The following is a 22,591-nucleotide window of genomic DNA, read 5'->3' as shown; positions in this document are numbered from 1 at the left end:
TTGTGGCCAAAATCTAATAGGTTACTATATCACAACCCCCATACATACACTGGAGTGGTGGGCTTCATTGTAATGAGTAGAGGTTTGTTTTATAGACCCCCTTTGTTCTTGGCTTTATTGTTCACATTGTCCTGTTGGAAGTTGGGATGAGGGAATAAGGTCTAGAGCACTCAACTCTGGACCTCAAAGCCAGTCCCACTTCATCTTTTCATTGTTGCTCTCTAATCAGGGACTGATTTAGACCTGGGACACCAGGTGAGTGCAATTCATTATCAGGAAGAACAGAAAACAAGCAGGCGCCGGACCTCATAGGGTAAGAGTTTAATACCCCTGGTCTACAGGATCAAGGGAAGTTGGCTTACTTTACTCTACCCCTACTGTATTAAGCACCCCTCCAATCTAACGGAGTACCACTTTGGGTTGTGTAACTTGTAGCATCCTTTGCAAAAGCATAATGTTAATGTCAAAGATCATACACAATCAATTGAGGGGAGTTTGACCATGAAGAGGTGGAGATGGGTGAATGGGTCTCTCCTTCCCTGTCCTCCAGAGGGCAGACTGACACACCACGATGGGAGAGGAGCTATGAGTGTGATGTAGTGTACAGCTGGTCTAACCATTTTGGATTCATGTAATTTAACTCTTGGTTTAATCTCTGTCACATCTCAGCTAAATTGTCTTTTTGAATAAAACCCTTATACATTTCCAATTTTCCTGATACCAGTATGAGACGAAGAAGTGTGGGCCAATATTCACCCACAAACATGATTTAAATGCTATCACATATTGAGTGTTGAAGTTAATTGATTGTACTTGCAATCACATTATTATGTAACAAATGCATCACATTACTTGTGGGGAAAGAGAGGGATTGATTTTGCTACGGTCCTGCAGCATCATCTAACCAAGAATGTTGGTCTCATTTCAACTGAAACGCTTGCATTTTAGGTATTCAATGATCGAAAGCTAAGGGAATAACTGTTTCTGTCAGTGTCTCCGTATGCTTGCACAACAGCTGTTTCTCAACATCCTCTGCAGGTGCCAGCAACCACCCATAACTCCTGATTATGTTTTCATTAGGTTGCAGTAATGATACGAAACAAGAGACAAGTATAAGCAATTTATTTATCAATATAGATACTAATATAACTGTTTCTAACCAACCATTTCATCCCTTATATTTTTGACTGAGCTGAAATTGAGGCCCTGACCCTTGCTGGAAATCCAGGGATGATTTAAAGCTGTCATGGAGTCCTCTGCTGCTTGCTCTGTGACTCCACCGTCCTCATTTCCATTCTTCCTAAAGCTCTCCTGTGGCCACACGCCTGGCCCACTCCCCCTCATGCCACTCCAGATGACTGATATCCCCCCAGCCACAGTACAGCCAACAGTAAAGCAAGGCCCATTGAGAGGATAGCATGACAGGCACTAGGCCCCAGAGCCTGTGGAGGAACAGACATGGAGGAATATACTTGTTTTTTTTAAAGTGCTGGACTTTAAAACACACTCAATCCCATCTTAGATGCTTTAAGTGCTTTGTAAATATTATGTATAAAATACAAAAGACACAGATATTATTTGAGGTTTTAGAACATTATGAAACTGGGGATGGTCCATTACACAGGATAAAATGCCTACACTTCTCTTAAATATTAAACTATACAGAGGGCTTCCATCACATTCACAGTGTTTTATGACACCCTGAAAAGAATAGTGGAATTAAATCTAAAACTCCAACTAAGGCCAGCAGCTCTGATCTCCTCCTGTGAACATTATAACTAAATTGTGCTAAATAACATTGAACAGATCGTCCCTCCACTTTCTCATTGGTAAGAAAATGAGGTGGGAGCTTTAAGAAAAAAATAAGGTTGTGGCAATTAAGGCAAGTGTTCGAACTTTGATTTGTCCTTCAACATGTACAAGGCACCCACATTAATCAAAGACATTCGGTATGAGGCATTGCACAAAAATGTAAGAGATTATTACAGTACAGTTAGGAAATAAATCATTCATAAAAACCAGAAGCCACTAGAACATCCTAGTATATATATGGATAAAACAACACAGTATCTGTTATAATCTAAAGGCTGAAGGTGTTGGAGAGGATGGGTAAATGTGACTTTGGCATCTTTCTACATAGTCAACTGTCACCCTTTCCTAATCAATTTGGTATATTAAATCAATTTTCTTATTTAACTGTGGAATTATAGAGATATGTTTCATAGCCTAAAATAGGCCCTTTTCACATGAAATTTGAAATCTACAAATATATCCCAGCATTGGATAATTCAAATCATCATTAACAAATATGGGGGGAAAAACAAATGGGCATTGAACAGGTAAGCAAAATCTGCTAAAAACTAATGTTTAAAGCGTTCAAGACAGGGTAAAAACAAGAATTCCAAAACAGTAAAGATCCTTACATTTTACCCTTAAAGATGGAATCCGCAGTAGGGAAAAACAGCGCCACTGGCCACCCCACCACTGCTGTTATTGTTTTTGTTGTCAAGCTAAGGAGTGTCGAGCAGCATGGTAAACAATATTGCAGTACATGCCATTCTATCGAGCGTGCAATGATGTACGAGGGGAAAAAAACAGTGTTTGTTGTTTTTAGTAACTTCGTTGTAATATCGCAGATATACACTCACCTGGACAGTTTATTAGGTACACCCGTCTAGTACCGGGTCAGAGCCCCCTTTGCCTCCAGAACAGCCGGAATTCTTCGGGGCATTCTACAAGGTGTCGGAAACATTCCACCGGGATGTTGGTCCATGCTGACGCAATGGCATCATGCAGTTGCTGCAGATTGGACTGCGGTACATGCATGCTGTGAACAGGCCGTTCCATCTAATCCCAAAGATGGTCTATTGTGTTGAGGTCTGGGGACTGTGCAGGCCACTGAAGTAAACTGAGCGTTCTGAGATGCCATTCTGCACACCACTGTTGTACTGCGACGTTATTTTTGTCTGTTTGTGGCCCACCTGTTAGCTTGCACGATTTTTGCCATTCTCCTTCGACCTCTCATCAACAAGCTGTTTTCTCCCACAGGACTGCCGCTGATTGGATGTTTTTTGTTTGTCACACCATTCTTGGTAAACCCTAGACATTGTCGTGCGTGAAAAGCCCAGGAGGGCGGCTGTTTCTGAGATACTGGATCCGGCGTGCCTGGCACCGACGATCATACCACGCTCAAATGTCACTTGTTTTGCCCATTCTAACGTCCAATCGAACAGTAACTGAATGCCTCGATGCCTGTCTGCCTGCTTTATATAGCAAACCACAGCTACATGACTCACTGTCTGTAAGAGCGATCAATTTGTGAACGGGGTGGTGTACCTAATAAACTGGCCAGTGTATACACACACACATATATACATGGATGTGGCTGTTTCGACCATTAAGGATTCCAACTTTTAATAGTTCATTGATTGTCAATTCATCCTTCACCCTGATAAACCCAATTTGTTCAGCCAGACAATCAATGGCCCTTTTGAGTAACAACAACAATAACCAAAGCAGTGAAACAAATCAAATGTGAAATTCAGTCACACTAGTCAGCTAGAGCAATGTGCAAATTGACAATCTATATTACAATCCACATCAGAAGAGATTATCTAGTGAAATTAACAATAAAATCGGAGAAGTAACCATCTTTCCAAGAATGTCACAAATGAGATTCTAGGGTGTTGTGTGCAGAGATGACAAGAGGCTCAGTGGAGACAGGAGCAAGGCAGGGTGTGCGTCTGTGTGTGTGTGTGTGTGTGCGTGTATCTTCGTGTGTGTGTGTATCTACACCAGGCTCCCCGGCCAGGACACCACAGTCAGTGGAGACAGGAGCAAGGCAGGGTGTGCGTCTGTGTGTGTGTCTATCTGTGTGTGTATCTTCGTGTGTGTGTATCTACACCAGGCTCCCCGGCCAGGACACCACAGTCAGTGGAGACAGGAGCAAGGCAGGGTGTGTGTGTGTGTGTGTGTATCTACACCAGGCTCCCCGGCCAGGACACCACAGTCAGTGGAGACAGGAGCAAGGCATGGGGTGTGTGTGTGTGTGTGTGTGTGTGTGTGTGTGTGTGTGTGTGTGTGTGTGTGTGTGTGTATCTACACCAGGCTCCCCGGCCAGGACACCACAGTCAGTGTGACTTTATTCTTCTGCAGCTTGAGCATGGGTATGAGGGACGAGTTGTTCATGCCCACCGTGGTGGCTCCGTTCACAGCTACAATCTCATCACCACACCTGGAGACAACACAGAGGGACAGTCCGTAAACATGGGGCACAGAGATGGGCACAATACATGTAACACAATGACCTACCCTCCACCATAATCATTCTCCTAACAGCTGTGCAGTAAGGTCTAAATATGATGGCCTTCTACAGGGGAATCACATCTAATGAGCACTGGATCCCAGGCTGGCTCCATCTCTGCTCTCAGTTTAATTAAATGGTAAAACCAGGTATTTCTGTTAAATCCTGTCCTTGGGGAGGCAAGTTTGCACAAAAGGGAGTACATGCCTTATCAAAGAACAGGGCAGACTTACCAAAACATAACCCCCTTCTCACTGCTCCTACACTTCTTCAACCTCCCAGATAGTAACCACATGTGTTTTCTCACTGAGGTTTATGATAATAAACTAGCACTGCCAGTGTGAAGCAACTCACTTGAGGCGTCCGTCGAGGTGGGTGGGTGTACCAGGCACGATGGTCTTGATGAAGAAGGGCTGCTGTCCATGGCTCTCCTCGTAGCCGCCCACAATGCTGAAGCCCCAGCTCTCCTGATTGGTCTTCAGCAACACAATGTCACGGCACCAGTGCATGTGACTGTAAGGAAGAGGAGAGGAAGTTACGCTCAAAAGTGTCTGTGTGATTTCATAAGCACAAATTTAAGACCTCCATGTTTTAAATGGCCGCCTGAAACAAGTGATTTTCCGATGCAACAGACTGTGCAAGCATTATCACTCTGTTCAGAACATTATCACTCTGTTCAGAAACTAATATTGTCTGCTAGTATCGTCCGACTACAGAAGTGTTGAGTACAAGCTGTACTCATGACACAGATGGATTTGAAGGAATGCAAAGTTGAGGTCATGCAAACTTGAGGCGAGTTATTTTCCAACCAATGATTAGTGTGTGTGCTTACCTGGGCAGGCCCAGCCAGCGGGTCCACTGTGGGGCCCAGTTGGCGTCATCCTCCCTTGGGTTCTCCACAGATTCCATGGCCTCCTTGGCGGCCTCCCCCTCGTCCTCTGGCTCCTCTGAGATGGTCTGGATGACCCTGAGGACCACTTGGGCCTGAGCCGTCTGAGCCTTCAGCACCGACACCGCCTCATTGTAGGTCAGCTGGGTCAGATCCACGCCGTTGATGCTCAGCAGGACATCCCCTGGGCAACAGAAACCAGAACCATGTCAAGAAAAGCTAGCCTCTGCATGCAAAGCTGGCCTTACTTCAAAAGGTCTTCCCGTTAAATGTGCAAGAGGTATGCATTGTCTACCCCTTCACTAACAGAATTATCCCCTTAGGCATTTAAATCTGAACATTAGCCATGCTACATGGGGTCAATGTATGGAATGAAAACGGTCATGTCCTATCAAAACCATGACTGATAATGGTCACTGGTTTGGTGGTTGTATGAAAGCATTTATCCCAAGTGTACCTTTTTTGATAGTGCCGTCTCGGTGTAGGCAGCCGACAGGCTGGACACTGGTGATGTAGACGGGCAGGCGACTGCGGCAGTCCCTCCCCCCAGCGATGGTGATGCCCAGGGAGAGTCTTGGCTCCTTCTTCAGACTCACCGTCTTCTCCTGGCTGGAGAAGCCCCCTGGAGGATCCTGGGAAACACCAGGAAGAACACTTCATTTGCTTTCCATTGATGAGGAGCAGTAGGCTATTTAGATTTACTTCCTGTTCTTAAGACCAAAACGACTTCTTAAGAATTATTTCTGGTCATCATAGAAAAGACTGCCATCAAAGAAAACTAGCACTATATGCCTAACTCGGCATTCCTTCTCGGCTATGCTGCCCATCATCTTCCCCTCTCCATTTCCTAGAACTGAGAAGGATCTTTTGACCTAATTGATTCCTCGTGAAACCGCTTGTCCAAACCAATGTAAGCAGCAACATCTCAGATGCAGCTGCGGACTCAAACCCAGAGGATCGACACTCGGCTCTCTGGTGCACGTGTCGAAATCCACAGCTCCTTATTGTTTTGCTCTGGAGTCTGTAAACCTTCAGAGGGGGCTGGGGAGGGGAGGAGGAGCGCCCTCCCTCTTCCTCCCCCCAGCAGGGAACCCTTCACCACCAGCAACACTCAAAGCCTGGGCTCTGCAGGTGAAAGCTAACCATCACCGGCTTTGATCCTCTGCCACCCGAAGCTATAAACAAACAAAACGTGGTAGTGGCCCCGCAGCGGCAGAGGGAGGCAGCACTCTGGGCCTTTTGATCAGGAGTGAGCAGGCCCCGGAGAAGGGCTTTTATCTCTGGACCAGGGACACGTGTCGGTCTGCTCCCAAGGCCCCTTTCACCTCTGTCTGAGTGAGGAGGGCTCCTGTGGAAGTGCTAGGTAGCCTGGACTGGTGACAGAGGGCTGGGATGTGACTGATCGATCGTGGTGCCATGATTACATTATGTAAACATGACAGGCTTTTAGGATCATGTGTGCACACACTAACATTACATTACATTTGAGTCATTTAGCAGACGCTCTTATCCAGAGCGACTTACAGTTAGTGAGTGCATACATTTTTCATACTAACATACACTAACTGAGATATACAGCAGTTTGTAGTAAGTTCTAAACATTGGGGGAGGAGATTGTTTACCTTCATGTAGGTGGAGGGGCGTCTGAAGTACTGGGGTTCTGGAGCCCTCCTGGCCACTCGGCCCTGCCCCGCTCCACCGCTGCCCCCCTCCTCCTGGGGCTCCCGGCTGCCTCATCACCACAAAGTTCACCCGCACCTCACTGGCCTGCAGACACACACACATTATACACACACATAGTTCAGGCCTCACATTCATTACACAGCCAGCAAATATACCCTGGGAACCTCTGCTAACATGAAAGTCAATGTTTCCGTAAGAGATTATAATGAATCCTATTTCCATAATGTCTCGTGCTTTGGTCTCCATGAAATAGCCGTGCTGTAACTTGTCTACTATAGAAGACATACCTGTATGATCTGTGCTGCGCTCTCTGGGGTGCCGTGTCTCAGGTCCTGCCCGTTGATTGCCAGCACCTTGTCATTGTTGCATAGTTTCCCGTCCTTGGCCGCCAGCCCCCCCGCCAGCAGGTCCAGAATGAAGATCCCCGTCTCGTCCGACTTGCGGATCAGTTTGATGCCCAGCGGCTCCGAGCGGTCCCTCTTCACCAGCGTCACCTGGATCACCGTACCCTGGCTGTGGGCGGTGCCGTGGGGACTGTGAGTGGGAGGGGAGGCGGTGGCCGTGATGGTGGAGGGGGGCGTGTGGTGCTCGAGGCCAGGGCGTTGCGGGTGACGGGGGTTGAAGCCCTTCTCCTGCATGACGATGAGTCTGAGCAGAGGGCATGGCCGCCGCAGCGCGGAGATGGCCCGGCCGTGTGGGATAGACGCCAGGCTGACGTCATTCACCTAGAAACACAACACCACACGGTCAGCAACACTGTCAATGATACAGCAGCCCTCTGGAACACTGCAGGTGGACTAAATATACACAGAGTATTGACAGCTGTGGGAAGTGACTGGTCCCTGCGCTGATGGATAGCCAAATTAAAATACTTTCTCCTGATCAAGATATAATTATGTAGAACAATACATCATAGGATGGAGGTGTAACTCTAGTTCCTTTTAAACTGGTATTGATTGTTTGGCCTCATGGAATCACCGTTTTTAACAATAAGAAAATCAATAGAAGTAGACATACAACTTTGAAAAGAGTAAGAGCTGTGCCTCCATCTTTGACATGTACAGCCAAAAACCACAGGTACCTCGACTCATGTTGGTCGATGCATTGTATTGATGCATTGTATTGAGGCATTGTATCGACCTTTGGTAGAGTAGGTGTAAATAATTGGACCCATTTTAGACCAATTCCAGCTTTACAAACCTAATCCGAGAGAAGCCCTTCTTAAAATCAATACATCGACTCAGGGGGAAGCGAGGGATTCAATTTCAACAAATTAGGAATGCAATCTCCGCTCTGTCACACATATCTCTTTACAGCCACTAGCTGTCCACAAAGGACCCCAAAAAGTGAGCAGTTATACAGTGGGGAAAAAAAAGTATTTAGTCAGCCACCAATTGTGCAAGTTCTCCCACTTAAAAAGATGAGAGAGGCCTGTAATTTTCATCATAGGTACACGTCAACTATGACAGACAAAATGAGATTTTTTTCCCCAGAGAATCACATTGTAGGATTTTTTATGAATTTATTTGCAAATTATGGTGGAAAATAAGTATTTGGTCAATAACAAAAGTTTCTCAATACTTTGTTATATACCCTTTGTTGGCAATGACACAGGTCAAACGTTTTCTGTAAGTCTTCACAAGGTTTTCACACACTGTTGCTGGTATTTTGGCCCATTCCTCCATGCAGATCTCCTCTAGAGCAGTGATGTTTTGGGGCTGTCGCTGGGCAACACGGACTTTCAACTCCCCTCCAAAGATTTTCTATGGGGTTGAGATCTGGAGACTGGCTAGGCCACTCCAGGACCTTGAAATGCTTCTTCACGAAGCCACTCCTTCGTGCGTGGATTTGGGATCATTGTCATGCTGAAAGACCCAGCCACGTTTCATCTTCAATGCCCTTGCTGATGGAAGGAGGTTTTCACTCAAAATCTCACGATACATGGCCCCATTCATTCTTTCCTTTACACGAATCAGTCGTCCTGGTCCCTTTGCAGAAAAACAGCCCCAAAGCATGATGTTTCCACCCCCATGCTTCACAGTAGATATGGTGTTCTTTGGATGCAACTCAGCATTCTTTGTCCTCCAAACACGACGAGTTTAGTTTTTACCAAAAAGTTATATTTTGGTTTCATCTGACCATATGACATTCTCCCAATCCTCTTCTGGATCATCCAAATGCACTCTAGCAAACTTCAGACGGGCCTGGACATGTACTGGCTTAAGCAGGGGGACACGTCTGGCACTGCAGGATTTGAGTCCCTGGCGGCGTAGTGTGTTACTGATGGTAGGCTTTGTTACTTTGGTCCCAGCTCTCTACAGGTCATTAACTAGGTCCCCCCGTGTGGTTCTGGGATTTTTGCTCACCGTTCTTGTGATCATTTTGACCCCACGGGGTGAGATCTTGCGTGGAGCCCCAGATCGAGGAGATTATCAGTGGTCTTGTATGTCTTCCATTTCCTAATAATTGCTCCCACAGTTGATTTCTTCAAACCAAGCTGCTTACCTATTGCAGATTCAGTCTTCCCAGCCTGGTGCAGGTCTACAATTTTGTTTCTGGTGTCCTTTGACAGCTCTTTGGTCTTGGCCATAGTGGAGTTTGGAGTGTGACTGTTTGAGGTTGTGGACAGGTGTCTTTTATACTGATAACAAGTTCAAACAGGTGCCATTAATACAGGTAACAAGTGGAGGACAGAGGAGCCTCTTAAAGAAGAAGTTACAGGTCTGTGAGAGCCAGAAATCTTGCTTGTTTGTAGGTGACCAAATACTTATTTTCCACCATAATTTGCAAATAAATTCATAAAAAATCCTACAATGTGATTTTCTGGATTTTTTTTCCTCAATTTGTCTGTCATAGTTGACGTGTACATATGATGAAAATTACAGGCCTCTCTCATCTTTTTAAGTGGGAGAACTTGCACAATTGGTGGCTGACTAAATACTTTTTTTCCCCACTGTATTACTGCTACCAAGGCAGCCAGTAGAGGTGAGATGAGTGTTTTCATTCCAAATGTGTGATTGGTCAGCCCAGAGGAAGAGATGGGCTCAGGCATTGTCATGCACCCCTGCCATACAGCTGAGGGAGGAGAAATCCAAGGAGGAGAGAGGGAGCAGGATTGTGGGAAGAAAGGAAGCTGTATCTTTGTGAAAGCCCTTTCAAAGATATACTATCTCTGTACCCTAGTTCTACCCTCTGGATGGAAACCAGGTTTGAGTTTATTTTGGATTTTTACAGGAACAGTGCACATTAAATCAAAGTTTCAGTAAATGTCCCTGGGCAAGTTATTAAAAGCAATTACAATACAGACAGACAATGAGCACATGCAGAGCAACATAGGACAAGCAACACGGAGCACGCAGACAGACAGAGCAACATGGAGCACGCAGACCATCAAGCGAGTGGACTCATGTGTTGAGACTTCACCAGACACCCTCACCACTAGCATTTCATCTTGCTTAGCCTTTTGGCTAATTTACAACCAGGACCATAGCCAAAAGGTCACTAGACTACGTGTCATAATCAGCCCTTTCTGTCCAAGAAAAAGAAAACATTGAAGAAAACTAGACAGAGCCTGTCTGCAATCATGTGAACTTTGGCCTTCCAGAAGATGGGGCTCGGCCTGAAGGGGCTCGGCCTGAAACAGTGTTTCATGGGCCTGCTTGGACAACAGAGCTCTGCCACGCCTGTTACCATGGAGCCAGAGACCCGTTCATCCCGAATATCTGCTTCCCCACCAACAAATGCCTCTATTTACTGAGGATCATGGGAACCAAAGGGAATAGGGTGTTTGTGTGGAATATCCTGACTGCATAGGTCAAAGCTTCTCATAAAGCACAATCTTCACAAAGTGCAGCCATTACCATCGTCAAGGTGGTCATTTGAAAGTATACGGCTACAGCACTAAAGCTACATAAGAGGATGGGAAGGAGGGTAGAGGACTGAACATATTTTTCAGGTGACCTATCCCTCTATTATTTGCAGTGAAGAACCTGTCTCACCTCCAGAATGTGGTCCCCTGGGGCCAGCCTGCCGTCACGGGCCGCCAGTGAGTCACGGATGATCTCCTGGATGACTATGTTCCCCAGGGGCGTGTCCTTTCCTCCCACAATACGCAGGCCCAACTCCTGCTCTTCCCGAAACATCTCCACCACGTTGGCCTCGGCCACCAGGCTGGACCGCAGGGGGGTCTCTGTGGGGGGAGAGAAGGGGGCAGACAAGGGCATGATGATTTTGGAGGTACATGTTTACATAAACAGAGACAAACAACCTGACGCGCGCACACACACACACCGAGATTCATATATGCTCAAACATATATCAATGGTCCATGGTTGCCTGTTATTGTGTGTGCAATGCCAACACACACCCCTGGTTCTGATTCATGTAGGGCGAGTGGCAACCTATTCCCCAAGAATCACTCATGATGAGCTAATCATTTCTGTGATAACAATCACCAGTATTGCCAGGTAACTTTGTTTTGATGGACTTTGTTCCACAGTACTGGATTACAAAATGTCAGGAGGGGTTCTAAGTCTAGACCAGACAGAGGTTAGGTTGATACCAGAGGAGGCTGGTGGGAGGAGCTATAGGAGGACAGGCTCATTGTAATGGCTGGACTAGAATGAAAGGAACGGAGTCAAACACATGGTTTCCATATCTGGTTGATACACGTTCTGAAGGTTCAGACGAGGATTTGGCCTGAGTGTCTGAAATCCTAAGCCCCCAGCTAAATGATCAGCACTCCTCTTCTCCAGGTCTGACAACGCTCTTGCCAGGGATGGCCACATCAAAGGGGCTTTGGGTTTTCCCTAAAGTTAACACAGCTGACAGACTGTTTCCTGTCCCGTCCTTTCCCCAGGTGCTTTCCCATTCTTAAAAAGTATCGTCTTTTTTCAATGGGAGCTCACTGCTATTCACTTAGACTGACAGACTATCATTATCATCCACCTATAATCAGACTTCAGACATAGTGACGTTAGTGTGACGTCTATCTGGTTTGTGTTGCGGGCGGAGTAGGACGTGAGTGACGTGTGACATCTTACCGTCCTCACTCTCTTCGAAGGCAGGGTTGATGAGGCCAGGCTCGGGCAGGACGCCCCGGGTGGGGGTACGGGTGTGTTTGGTATCAACGCCCGACTCCCCCTCACCCCTGTTCCCCTTAAGCTCATTCCAGGGGGGTCTCTTCCTCCTCTCTGCCTCCTCCCTCAGCCTTCTAAAAACAGGACATCTGAAAGAGGGAGGAGAGGGAGAAAGAAGGAGAGAGAGGAAAAGAGTGAGAGAGTTAGATCAACAATCCTCCTTTTAATTAACCCTCATGACATTCATCCAAAGCTGTCCATGAAGGTAACCTAAGATATTGTGAGTGAGCACACACCACCTACATTTCTTTAGATTCTGTGTGACCAGCAAAAAAGGGAGTTCAATCAATGTTCATTTATTTGTTTCAGTGAGGAGGAGGAAAATTCTAAAAAGCTAGAGGTGTGGGAAATGGGAATGAATAGATTTAGTGACTGGTGAGGGAGTCAGAGAGAGTGAGACTATGAGAAGAGGAGAAGAGCTATGCAGATGAGGAGGTTTTTTTACTGCATTGCAGGGAGACTGAGGGGGGGACAGGTCGAGTGTGATTAAGTCAGAGAGAGAGCTACTGCTGCTGGTCCTGCTGTCTGAACTCTGCCTCCTGTCTGTTTGCACTGGACGGATGGCAGCAGCATGACCAGCTATCACAACATAACCTTTACCCACTACTGACTGCGTCATAGCTGCTAGCTAACCACTAAGACGATAAGCACCATACCACATTGGCCACGTGAGGAAAGGGAAGGCTAATCCACAAATTACAAAGATCTCGGGGATATGACATTTGAGACTGAACCTCTCCTTTGAGTCCAGGCACTATGTAATAAAAGTTATTTCATGGGAGACTCTAAACCTGATTGACTTATGTTCTGTGAATCCATGTTAGGTTAACATTTGACCCATTAACTCAAAATGTATTGCTAAATTCAGGCATAGGAAAATAAATAGACCAGTCAAATATAAACTACAGCACACAGACAGGTACTATTTTGGCTTACTTACTCTTGTTGCAAAGCAGACATTTTAAGCTCAACTAAACTTTCCCATCTCCATCTCCCTCTTCCCCGGCCCATCACCCCGGTGCCCCGGCCATAACCCTCTTTACCTGTTGTGCAGGTGGGGCTGCAGCTCGCAGCGCTGCATCTGCTGCTGGCACTCAGCTTGGTGTGGGCAGAGCACGGTCAGCTTGTCCAGCAGGTTCCTGACCAGCAGGCTGGAGGGCCGGCACTGGTGAAGCTGCAGCTGCTGGCGGTCCACAGGACAGAAGTCCTGCTCCTTCAGGAAGCTGCTGAGGCACTGGAAGCAGTAGGTGTGTCCGCACGGCGTGTCCATGGGCTGCAGCAGGGGCTGCAGACAGATGTGGCACACCAGCTCGTCATCTACCTCATCCTGGTACTCGTACAGGTGGTTCTCCTGGCCCCCCTCGTGCTGCTGGCCACACTCCTTGCACATCTTTGCCCATGTCAGGCCAGCACTGCTGCTGCCACTGGGGACCATGGGCTCAGTCATGGCCACAGGCTGGAGTACCTAGCTAGCAAGTCCAACTTCCTTTGTTCCACTGTCCTACTTCCTCTGTGCCCTCCTCTCCCTGAAATGATATGCTTCGTTTATTTCATAAGGGGGCAAACATTCCAAAGTTAAGGTGAGGTTAAAACCCTGATCCACCGCGTGTCCTCTCCTCCTCATGTCTTCATCCTGGATTTCTGTTGAGGGGAGCACAAAAGAGGTCTGCCGTTAGAGTTGGGACTTTTCCTACTCATATCGACTGGCTCAACAGGAAATGACAAATCCACAGAGCGGCAACAATATGGAGGCCGCAGCAGCTGTTTCCTCTCAGACGGTTTCCTGAGGGATTGAAGGAATTCTACTTTCGGCTACGTGTCACTGTGCGCTTCATTAAAATGGGTAAACCCCCATGAAATTAGCTGAGAAAGGGCCAAAAGTGACTAAAAGTAAAAAACGTGCTAATGGGAAGGAACAGACATGGCACTAGAAGAAAATGAGAACTGAATGAACTGGGCAGAAATGCAATCCCCATCACTAATGACCCCCTCAGCAGAGGTTCCTATCTCTCTGTGAGGCATCTAATCTCTCCACTAATTCCCTGTCTTTAGCAGAGGCTGATTATAAATGCATTCTTCGCTTTTAGCAACATACTCTACACATGTGCAAAGAAAAGGAGCTGATTTGTAAGCTTCAATCAAAACTCTTGTCAAATGTATCGTAAAACCAGCAAACTGCAGCACAAACAAACAAGTATACATGAGTGTGGCGTGAACATCTCACAAAGTACACTGAGGAGGAGTACCTAACCAACATTACTGATGCAAATACAGAGCTGTTTGCGTGCCACCTTTTCTCATCCCCCTTTGTCACATGATAAAAACCCAGCCAACAGAATGATGTACACAGACCAGCTTCCCTGCATTCACTCACCAGTCCCTGCACTACTCTCTGACCCCAGTCGAGCGGTCAGCAAGGCAAAAGAGCAGACTGATTCTGTATCTTGTTTGTCATTAGCTTTGTTCCACCTACCTGAGAAGCTGATATCAGCTTTGCCAGGGGCCCCAGCCAGGCGGCAGCCACCGCATGCAAACAAGAAACTCAGAGCCAACAGCTGTGCTAGCTGCCTGCAGACTGACTGAAACCAGAGCTCTACATCCCCGACACACAGTCAGAGGATCTGTGTGTGTGTGTGTGTGCCCAGCACTGCACCGGCTGTGTGGCAAACTGAGGGGGAGTGGTGTGACTAGGCTGGGGGGGTGGGGACTCAGACTGCTGATGTTGCACTAGCGCAGGCAAAACACTGAGGCCAAACCCAAGGCTGAGCAATTACACCAAGGCAGTAGTGTACACACACACACACACAACCTGAGGTCAAACAGGACAGCCCACTCTCTCACCGCCTTTCTTTCTCGTTACTCAAGTGATCTTGTAATGGATAAGGGTCACGGAGCCCCACTTCTTTGGGAATTCACATGACCAGACTCAATGGCTCTACAAATATTCAATCTGACCTGAGATTACTTCAGAAGATGGATGATGAAGTCAAGTGTGTCCCATAATTGGAATTCTGTGTAAAACAAAACAAACACTTGACTGGAGTAGATGGAATGCCTCCTTATCAGCACATGCATGTTTAGACTTGCCTGGCCGAAACAGAGATTAGCCTAAATAAAATTCCTCCTAATCTTTGGTATGCATATTTGTCATAGCATAAAAGCACATAGTCTATAAATGTTTAATAGGAGAGAGCTGGACAGAGAATGTGGCGGAGTGGAAGGGTCCTTTGAGTTTCATTGAGGATGCAGCATGGGTAGTTATTAAAGGCAGTGGGCTGCTGAGGAGCCAGGCAGGCAGGGACCTTGGATGTGAGACTAGCGACCATACAGCATCCCCTGATTAATTCTACTGCCTTTACACGTCCCCTGGTTCTACGTAGGCCTTTCCTTGGTTCTTCTTTCAGAGGATAGCTTTATTAAGTCTGTTCAACTACTTATCGCCTAAAAGGGCATGTTCTCATGTATAACCCATTTAATGTTCCATTGACCTTTAATGTTTAATTATATTAATCAATGTTTCATATCATATAACAAAGACATGAATCATATATTTTAATCAATGGTTTCTAATGCCTGGAGGAAATAACTAGGAGGAAACTGCTTTGAAAATAATTCCCAGTGGTATTGATGTCTTCAGTCAATCATTATCCCGGGCTAAACATGCTTTGATAGCAGTGGTATGCAATGCTATACATTGTAACGTTGGCAACGTTGCATTGTTAAGTACTGAACTTTTCATGTGTAGTTCTGGTATAAGGCGTGTTCTAAAGATGACAAGGTGACCTTAACGGGGGAAATACCTCAACATCAATTTGTAATCATGTGACATTCAAAGCTTTCTAGGAAAAATGTCTTGGCTCAACATTAAAGATTAGCCTTCCATGTGCAGGTGGCATTGGAACAGTCACTCATAGCCAGGTGAGCTTTTAAGTCAAACAGGACTGCCAGCTGTTCACTTACTGTGGTTATGACAGACAATAACCTCACCTCACCAATGTTTCCATTGTGTCTCCACAACAGCAGAGGTGAGTCACATTTTCCGCACACCCTCGTTAAAAGTGAAGGCAGGTAAATCCATGAGGCAGACAGAAAAGAGAGATGTATTAGATCAGCTAAAAGGGGGGTGTCCTGACTGATTTGATTGTCCGTTATGATTGACTGAAAGTGAAAATACAGGGAACGCCAAAACAGTATACTTGCCCCCTAAAGTTCACATTGCTTCATAATCTACCCACTCCCTTTCTACACCAGACAGTTGTATGATTGCTAGCCAACCTGAAGCCTTGAGCATGGTACCCATTGGTGCCACAGTCTCCACTACAGAAACCCATCCAGGCTAAAGTCACAGGCTGTAATCCTCCCACTGTTCAGCAGCAGACCACTGTCAGAAAAGTACACACCACAATGGGCTCCAGAAACAAGGCATCAACTTCTGATCAGGAATATCCATCAATTAATAGAGATATGGCCTCCATAGTCATTGGTCACATAAAGCTCCTTAGGTCTGCTATTCAATACAGAGAGAACGAAGAAGAAAAGCAGTAATTATGATCCATTATTCAAAGGAACGTACCTCTTCCAAACCAAGTACCCCTATAGCCTATGTCATTTGACACAAACAACCTCTTGATTTAGGCTCTTGGGAACATGACACCAGTTTCCCATGGAGCAGAGCTCACCACTAACAATAAAACAGTCATTAGCCAATAGTCACTACCACCTCAAGATCAAATAGGACTGTCTGAACTTGACATGCACATCCAAGCAATATACACTCAGTGGCCAGTTTATTAGGTACACGAAAATGGTTCGCTCCTACAGACAGTGAGTCATGTGGCCGTGGCTTGCTATATAAAGCAGGCAGATAGGCATCAAGGTATTCCGTTACTGTTCGATTGAACGTTAGAATGGGCAAAACGAGTGACCCAAGTGACTTTGAGCGTGGTATGATCGTCGGGACTAGGCGCGCCTGTTCCAGTATCTCAGAAACGTCCGGCCTCCTGGCCTCTAGGGTTTACCGAGAATGGTGCGACAAACAAAAAACGTCCAGTCAGCGGCAAGTCTGTGGGCGAAAACAGCTCGTTGATGGGAGGTCGAAGGAGAATAGCAAGAATCGTGCAAGCTAACAGGCAGGCCACAAACAGGCAAATAACGGCGCAGAACGGCATGCACAACTCGTTGGTCCGTGTCACAGATGGGGTATTGCAGCAGACGACCACACCGGGTTCCACTCCTATCAGCTAAAAACAAGAAGAAGCTGGTCCATTGGGCACGTGATCACCAACACTGGACAATTGAGGAGTGGAAAACGTTGCCTGGTCCGACGAATCCCGGTTCCTGTTGCATCATGCTGATTTCAGAGCCAGGATTTGGCATAAGCAGCATGAGTCCATGGCCCCATCCTGCTTGGTGTCAACAGTACAGGCTGGTGGCGGTGGTGTAATTGTGTGGGGGATGTTTCCCTTGCACACATTAGGTCCCTTGACACTAATTGAGTAATGTTTCCATGCCCCGAAGAATTCAGGCTGTTCTGGAGGCAAAGGGGGGTCCGACCTGGTACTAGATGGCTGTACCTAGTAAACTGACCACTGAGCATATATTGGTTGTATGAGCAAATCTTCTGTTACCTCTCTATTCATATGATGTGCCATTGCAATACTCAGTATAATTTCAATAATCACTGTCAATGACATGGCTTTGTACTATAGAATAAAACCTAATCATATTCTATAATTCTACATCATTCACCAGAAAGTGCCCACTTCTAATGCCCGACACACAGGCTTTAGCACTATGGTGTTACTGTAGAAAAGAGGCCATCATTGAGGGCTGGTCTATTCCTTGGTCAGAAACCATAAATAATCCAATGTCCCCACTGACACTGACAGCTGATGACGAGGTTAACAACCGAGCAAACTTTCCCCCTTCATTCAAATATGCATTGCACACATGCGTGGTAAATCCATTGAGTGTCACTCCTCCTATACATTTTATGGCATATTACTTTGTTTACTCACGTCACTGGAAAATAATGCTGAGAATTCCGCACTCTAAAAACAAACTTCTTGACCATATTACTTCTCACCTTCAACAACACAACCTGAGATATGTTAGGCTTTAATTGGTTGGAATGTGTTAGACTAAACTGTATCTTCATACACTTATGTTAATGGTAGGCTGTATAAAATGTGTGAAAATACACCTAAAAAGTGTAACACTATTTGACGAGAGAATAGAATATACAGGAGCCGAGCCATCGAGATGGCCGAGACTGAAACTCGTCTTCTTACCTGTGTGAAGGGCTTTTTCCGGAATAATAAAACAAAGACGGTCGTGAACTCGTGCTATGACTAAAGTAGCCTATAGTATCGACAAACTCCGATAATAAAGCGAGAAACGATTAATATAATCGTATACGTTACATGTCTAGGTGAATAATACAGCTCATTCTTCACAGGGCGCCGACTCAGTTGTTGTTAGACGTACAGGTAATATTCCTAACTTCGAACAACAAAACAACTATCCTAGAATCTGACGTCTCTAGAGGAAGTCCATGCAGGTGATATTCAAACTAGGCAGGTTACTTTCCAACACCCCACGTGGATTGCGTGATTCACTGCATAGGCATTCATTCATCCTTTAATTATTGAACACTTGGCCTATATGTGTCATAATCTGCATTTCACGATATTTTACAATGGGCAGTCCCTTCTTCAGTTTCGGTTTTTACATAGTAGCAGCCTACACTACCGGTCAAAGGTTTTAGAACACCTACTCATTCAATGGTTTTTCTTAATTTTTTACTTTGTAGAAAATTAGTGAAGACATCAAAACTATGAAATAACACATATGGAATCATGTAGTAACCTAAAAAGTGTTAATCAAATCAAAATATAAAGATTCTTCAAATAGCCACGCTTTGCCTTGATGACAGATTTACACACTCTTGGCATTCTCTCAACCAGCTTCATGAGGTAGTCACCTGGAATGCATTTCAATCAACAGGTGTGCCTTCTTAAAAGTTAATTTGTGGAATTTATTTCCTTAATGCGTTTGAGCCAATCAGTTGTGTTGTGACAAGGTAGGGGGGTATACAGAAGTCCATATTATGGCAAGAACAGCTCAAATAAGCAAAGAGAAATGACAGTCCATCATTACTTTAAGACATGAAGGTCAATCAATACAGAACATTTCAAGAACTTTAAACGTTTCTTCAAGTGCAGTCGCAAAAACCATCAAGCGCAATGATGAAACTGGCTCTCATGAGGACCACCACAGGAATGGAAGACCCAGAGTTACCTCTGCTGCAGAGGATAAGTTAATTTTAGTTACCAGCCTCAGAAATTGCAGCTAAAATAAATGTTTCACAGAGTTCAAGTAACAGACACATCTCAACATCAACTGTTCAGAGGAGACTGTGTGAATCAGGCCTTCATTGTCGAATTGCTGCAAAGAAACCACTACTAAAGGACACCAATAAGAAGAAGAGACCTGCTTGGGCCAAGAAACACCAGCAATGGACATTAGACCAGTGGAAATCTGTCCCTTGGTCTGGTGTCCAAATTTGAGATTTTTGGTTCCAACCGCCGTGTCTTTGTGAGATGTGGTGTGAGTGAACGGATGATCTCCGCATGTGTATTTCCCACCGTAAAGCATGGAGGAGGAGGTGTTATGGTGTGGGGGTGCTTTGCTGGTGACACTGTCTGTGATTTATTTAGCACTTTACCAGCATGGCTACCACAGCATTCTGCAGCTATACGCCATCCCATCTGGTTTGGGCTTAGTGGGACTATCATTTGTTTTTCAACAGGACAATGACCCAACACACCTCCAGGCTGTGTAAGGGCTATTTTACCAAGAAGGAGAGTGATGGAGTGCTGCATCAGATGACCTGGCCTCCACAATCCCCTGACCTCAACCAAATTGAGATGGTTTGGGATGAGTCGGACCGCAGAGTGAAGGAAAAGCAGCCAACAAGTGCTCAGCATATGTGGGAACTCCTTCAAGACTGTTGGAAAAGCTTTCCAGGTGAAGCTGGTTGAGAAAATGCCAAGAGCAAAGGGTGGCTATTTAAAGAATCTCAAATATAAAATATATTTTGATTTGTTTAACACTTTATTTGGTTACTACATGATTCCATATGTATTATTTCATAGTTTTGATGTCTTCACTATTATTCTACAATGTAGAAAATAGTCAAAATAAAGAAAAACCCTTGAATGAGTAGGTGTTCTAAAACTTTTGACCGGTAGTGCTATACTGTAGCCTATGAAGTAATAAACACATTTTGGCAAAGATTTTATTTTAACTAGCAAAATAAACAGGTAATGTTAAATTAAAAGTGAAGACTATTTTATGTTAAATTAAAAGTGAATACCATTTTTCTGCTAGTAGCCTACAATGTAATTATCAATTAAGGATGAATTGAGGATGAATGATCAATTGAGGATGCTTAAAGACTCCAGAGTTTGTGTAACAGTTTTATGAGAGAAAATTGTAACTATGTGCATTTCAATTGTAATTACATTATCAGTTTCTCTCAACTCTCCTTGCATTAGATGGTGAGAAAAGTGACACACAATACAGTATTTGTAAGCTATGTTTTCCCTTCAGTTTCTCCCTTCCCTGATTTATTGGTAAGACTTATATTGAATACAAAGGAGCCATCTGAATGGTGCCCAATAAAGTAATAATACTTGCTTTGGGACCCTACCAGTTAAAAGGCTTTTGACACATGAACAGTGTTAGCTTCATACCCCCTGCAGGATGGAAGGGAAGTCTCTGCATCATAAAACCTCTCTGTTAGGGCCTGTTCCCCTGTGATTTATAGGCTTGCTAAGGAAAAGCTACAGCCAAAGACTGACATGTTGTGCCCACTGGATGTGTAACAACGCTTCTATCCAGGAAATGTCTACATTTTAGTCATTTAGCAGACGCTCTTATCCAGAGCAACTTACAGGAGCAATTAGGGTTAAGTGCCTTGCTTAAGGGCACAGACACATTTTTCACCTAGTCGGCTCGGGGATTAGAACCAGCGACCTCTCGGTTACTGGCACAACGCTCTTACCCATTAAGCTACCTGCCGCCGTCTAGTGTCCTACTTCTCTCAAACCTTAATTCACTGTCAATATCATGTATTTCTGAACAGTTTTATGATAACATCACAGCCTCCTCAGAAAACATTTATAACACTGTTATTAATTGTAGCGTAGATCATTTTTTGTTTCTTACCACCAACAGATCCAATGGAAGAGACCTAGATATCTAAATATTTAGAGATTTACGCGATAGGGTACAATTGCAATATCCAGGAGCAGGAGGTATTCAATTGTAAGTCACTGTGAAGACCACCGGAATTGAACAGAGCCCCTTGTTAAGACTGTCACATTGCTTGAATCTAATGAGCTTTGATGAGTAAGAGTGACACCATGTGGTCAATTGTAGCATGACTAACACAAGTTAATGACCAAGTGTTGCTGTTTTGCACTGAACCAAGGAAGGGTACCTCTCTAAAGGATATTTTGGTTGAACATAGGATATTTTGGTTGAACATTTGGTCTTTTTGAAGGTGTTATACATTTTCACAAGTTACTGCGAGACTGAAAGTTGTTATGCACAAATTACTGCATGACTGCAAGGTGTTATGAGGACTAAATGGCAATCTTATTTTATTTGAATGAATTCATCTGTTTTGCTGCTATTAAAAAGCTCTATGATGAACCACACCAAAACCCACGGGACAATAAATCTGGCATGGCAGCTGACGGGAAATGCTGGAAGTAAAGAGAAGGTGGTAAGGAGGGAAGAAAAAAGAAAGAGACAAGATAAACAATGCAACACATCCTCTCTCTCTCACAGAAATTAGCCACGGCCCTCTGTTTGAGCTAGGGGGCCCACAAACAAGAATGAAGCTGTTTGTCTTTCCTGAGATCGGTAAACATCCTCAACACAAACACTTTCTTGGCCGCACCGCCAGCGAGAGAGGAGAAGCTCACACCGTCAGGTAGGGCAGCTGCACTCTCACTCCACCAGGGCCTTTGATGTCTTTAGGACAAAGCTGATCATTAAGGGCCCTTACATCTTAATCCTTTTAAGTGGAGCTTGGCTGTTATAAATTGATACGCCACGTCTGTAATGGGATACTGTACGTCTTTTAAACGGGCCAAATAGAGTACACAGAGCACAAGTCTATCTGGTTCTGTCAGTTACTGTTAAATGGTGTTACATATGGAGTTAAGGGAGATTTGTAGGCTGGCCTTAGTGGCCTATGAATTTGCCTTTAGATTAGGGCAGTAAAATGCAATGTGTACTGTTGTATTCAGAAATGTACGCTCCGAAGGAAAGAAGATGGTAGAATGTGAGTGATTCTGTCTCTAGACTGTTTTACACATAGGAGGATGTCTGCACACACACACACACACACACACACACACACAGACCTAGGCACAGGTGCAGGGAATATCTCTCTATTGCTTAACTGTTGCTAGGGGGAAACTGAGGGCACATTAACTTCACATGCAGCCCCCTACCCCCGCTCCTCCTCCCCTACCCCTGGGCTAGACAGCAAGGCATCTGTTT

The 22,591-nt window shown here is 45.1% G+C and overlaps 1 protein-coding gene across 1 annotated transcript; it reads right to left on the bottom strand.

Annotated features, from left to right (window-relative positions):
• Nucleotides 1-3,397: 3,397 nt before the first annotated feature.
• lnx2b (ligand of numb-protein X 2b) lies at nt 3,398-18,656 on the bottom strand. The gene is given in 11 exon segments (XM_041852554.2): nt 3,398-4,234; nt 4,658-4,816; nt 5,136-5,376; nt 5,650-5,824; nt 6,815-6,919; nt 6,921-6,959; nt 7,163-7,600; nt 10,874-11,064; nt 11,918-12,102; nt 13,057-13,654; nt 18,304-18,656. Coding segments are annotated over 10 exon segments (2,073 nt in total). The 5' UTR covers nt 13,461-13,654; nt 18,304-18,656; the 3' UTR covers nt 3,398-4,098.
• Between the last annotated feature and the right edge of the window lie 3,935 nt (nt 18,657-22,591).

Source organism: Coregonus clupeaformis, chromosome 3, assembly GCF_020615455.1.
Source record: "Coregonus clupeaformis isolate EN_2021a chromosome 3, ASM2061545v1, whole genome shotgun sequence".
Classification (NCBI taxonomy): Eukaryota; Metazoa; Chordata; class Actinopteri; order Salmoniformes; family Salmonidae; genus Coregonus; species Coregonus clupeaformis.
The sequence above is the reverse complement of the archived record's forward strand: the minus strand, read 5'-3'. Positions and strand labels throughout refer to the sequence as shown.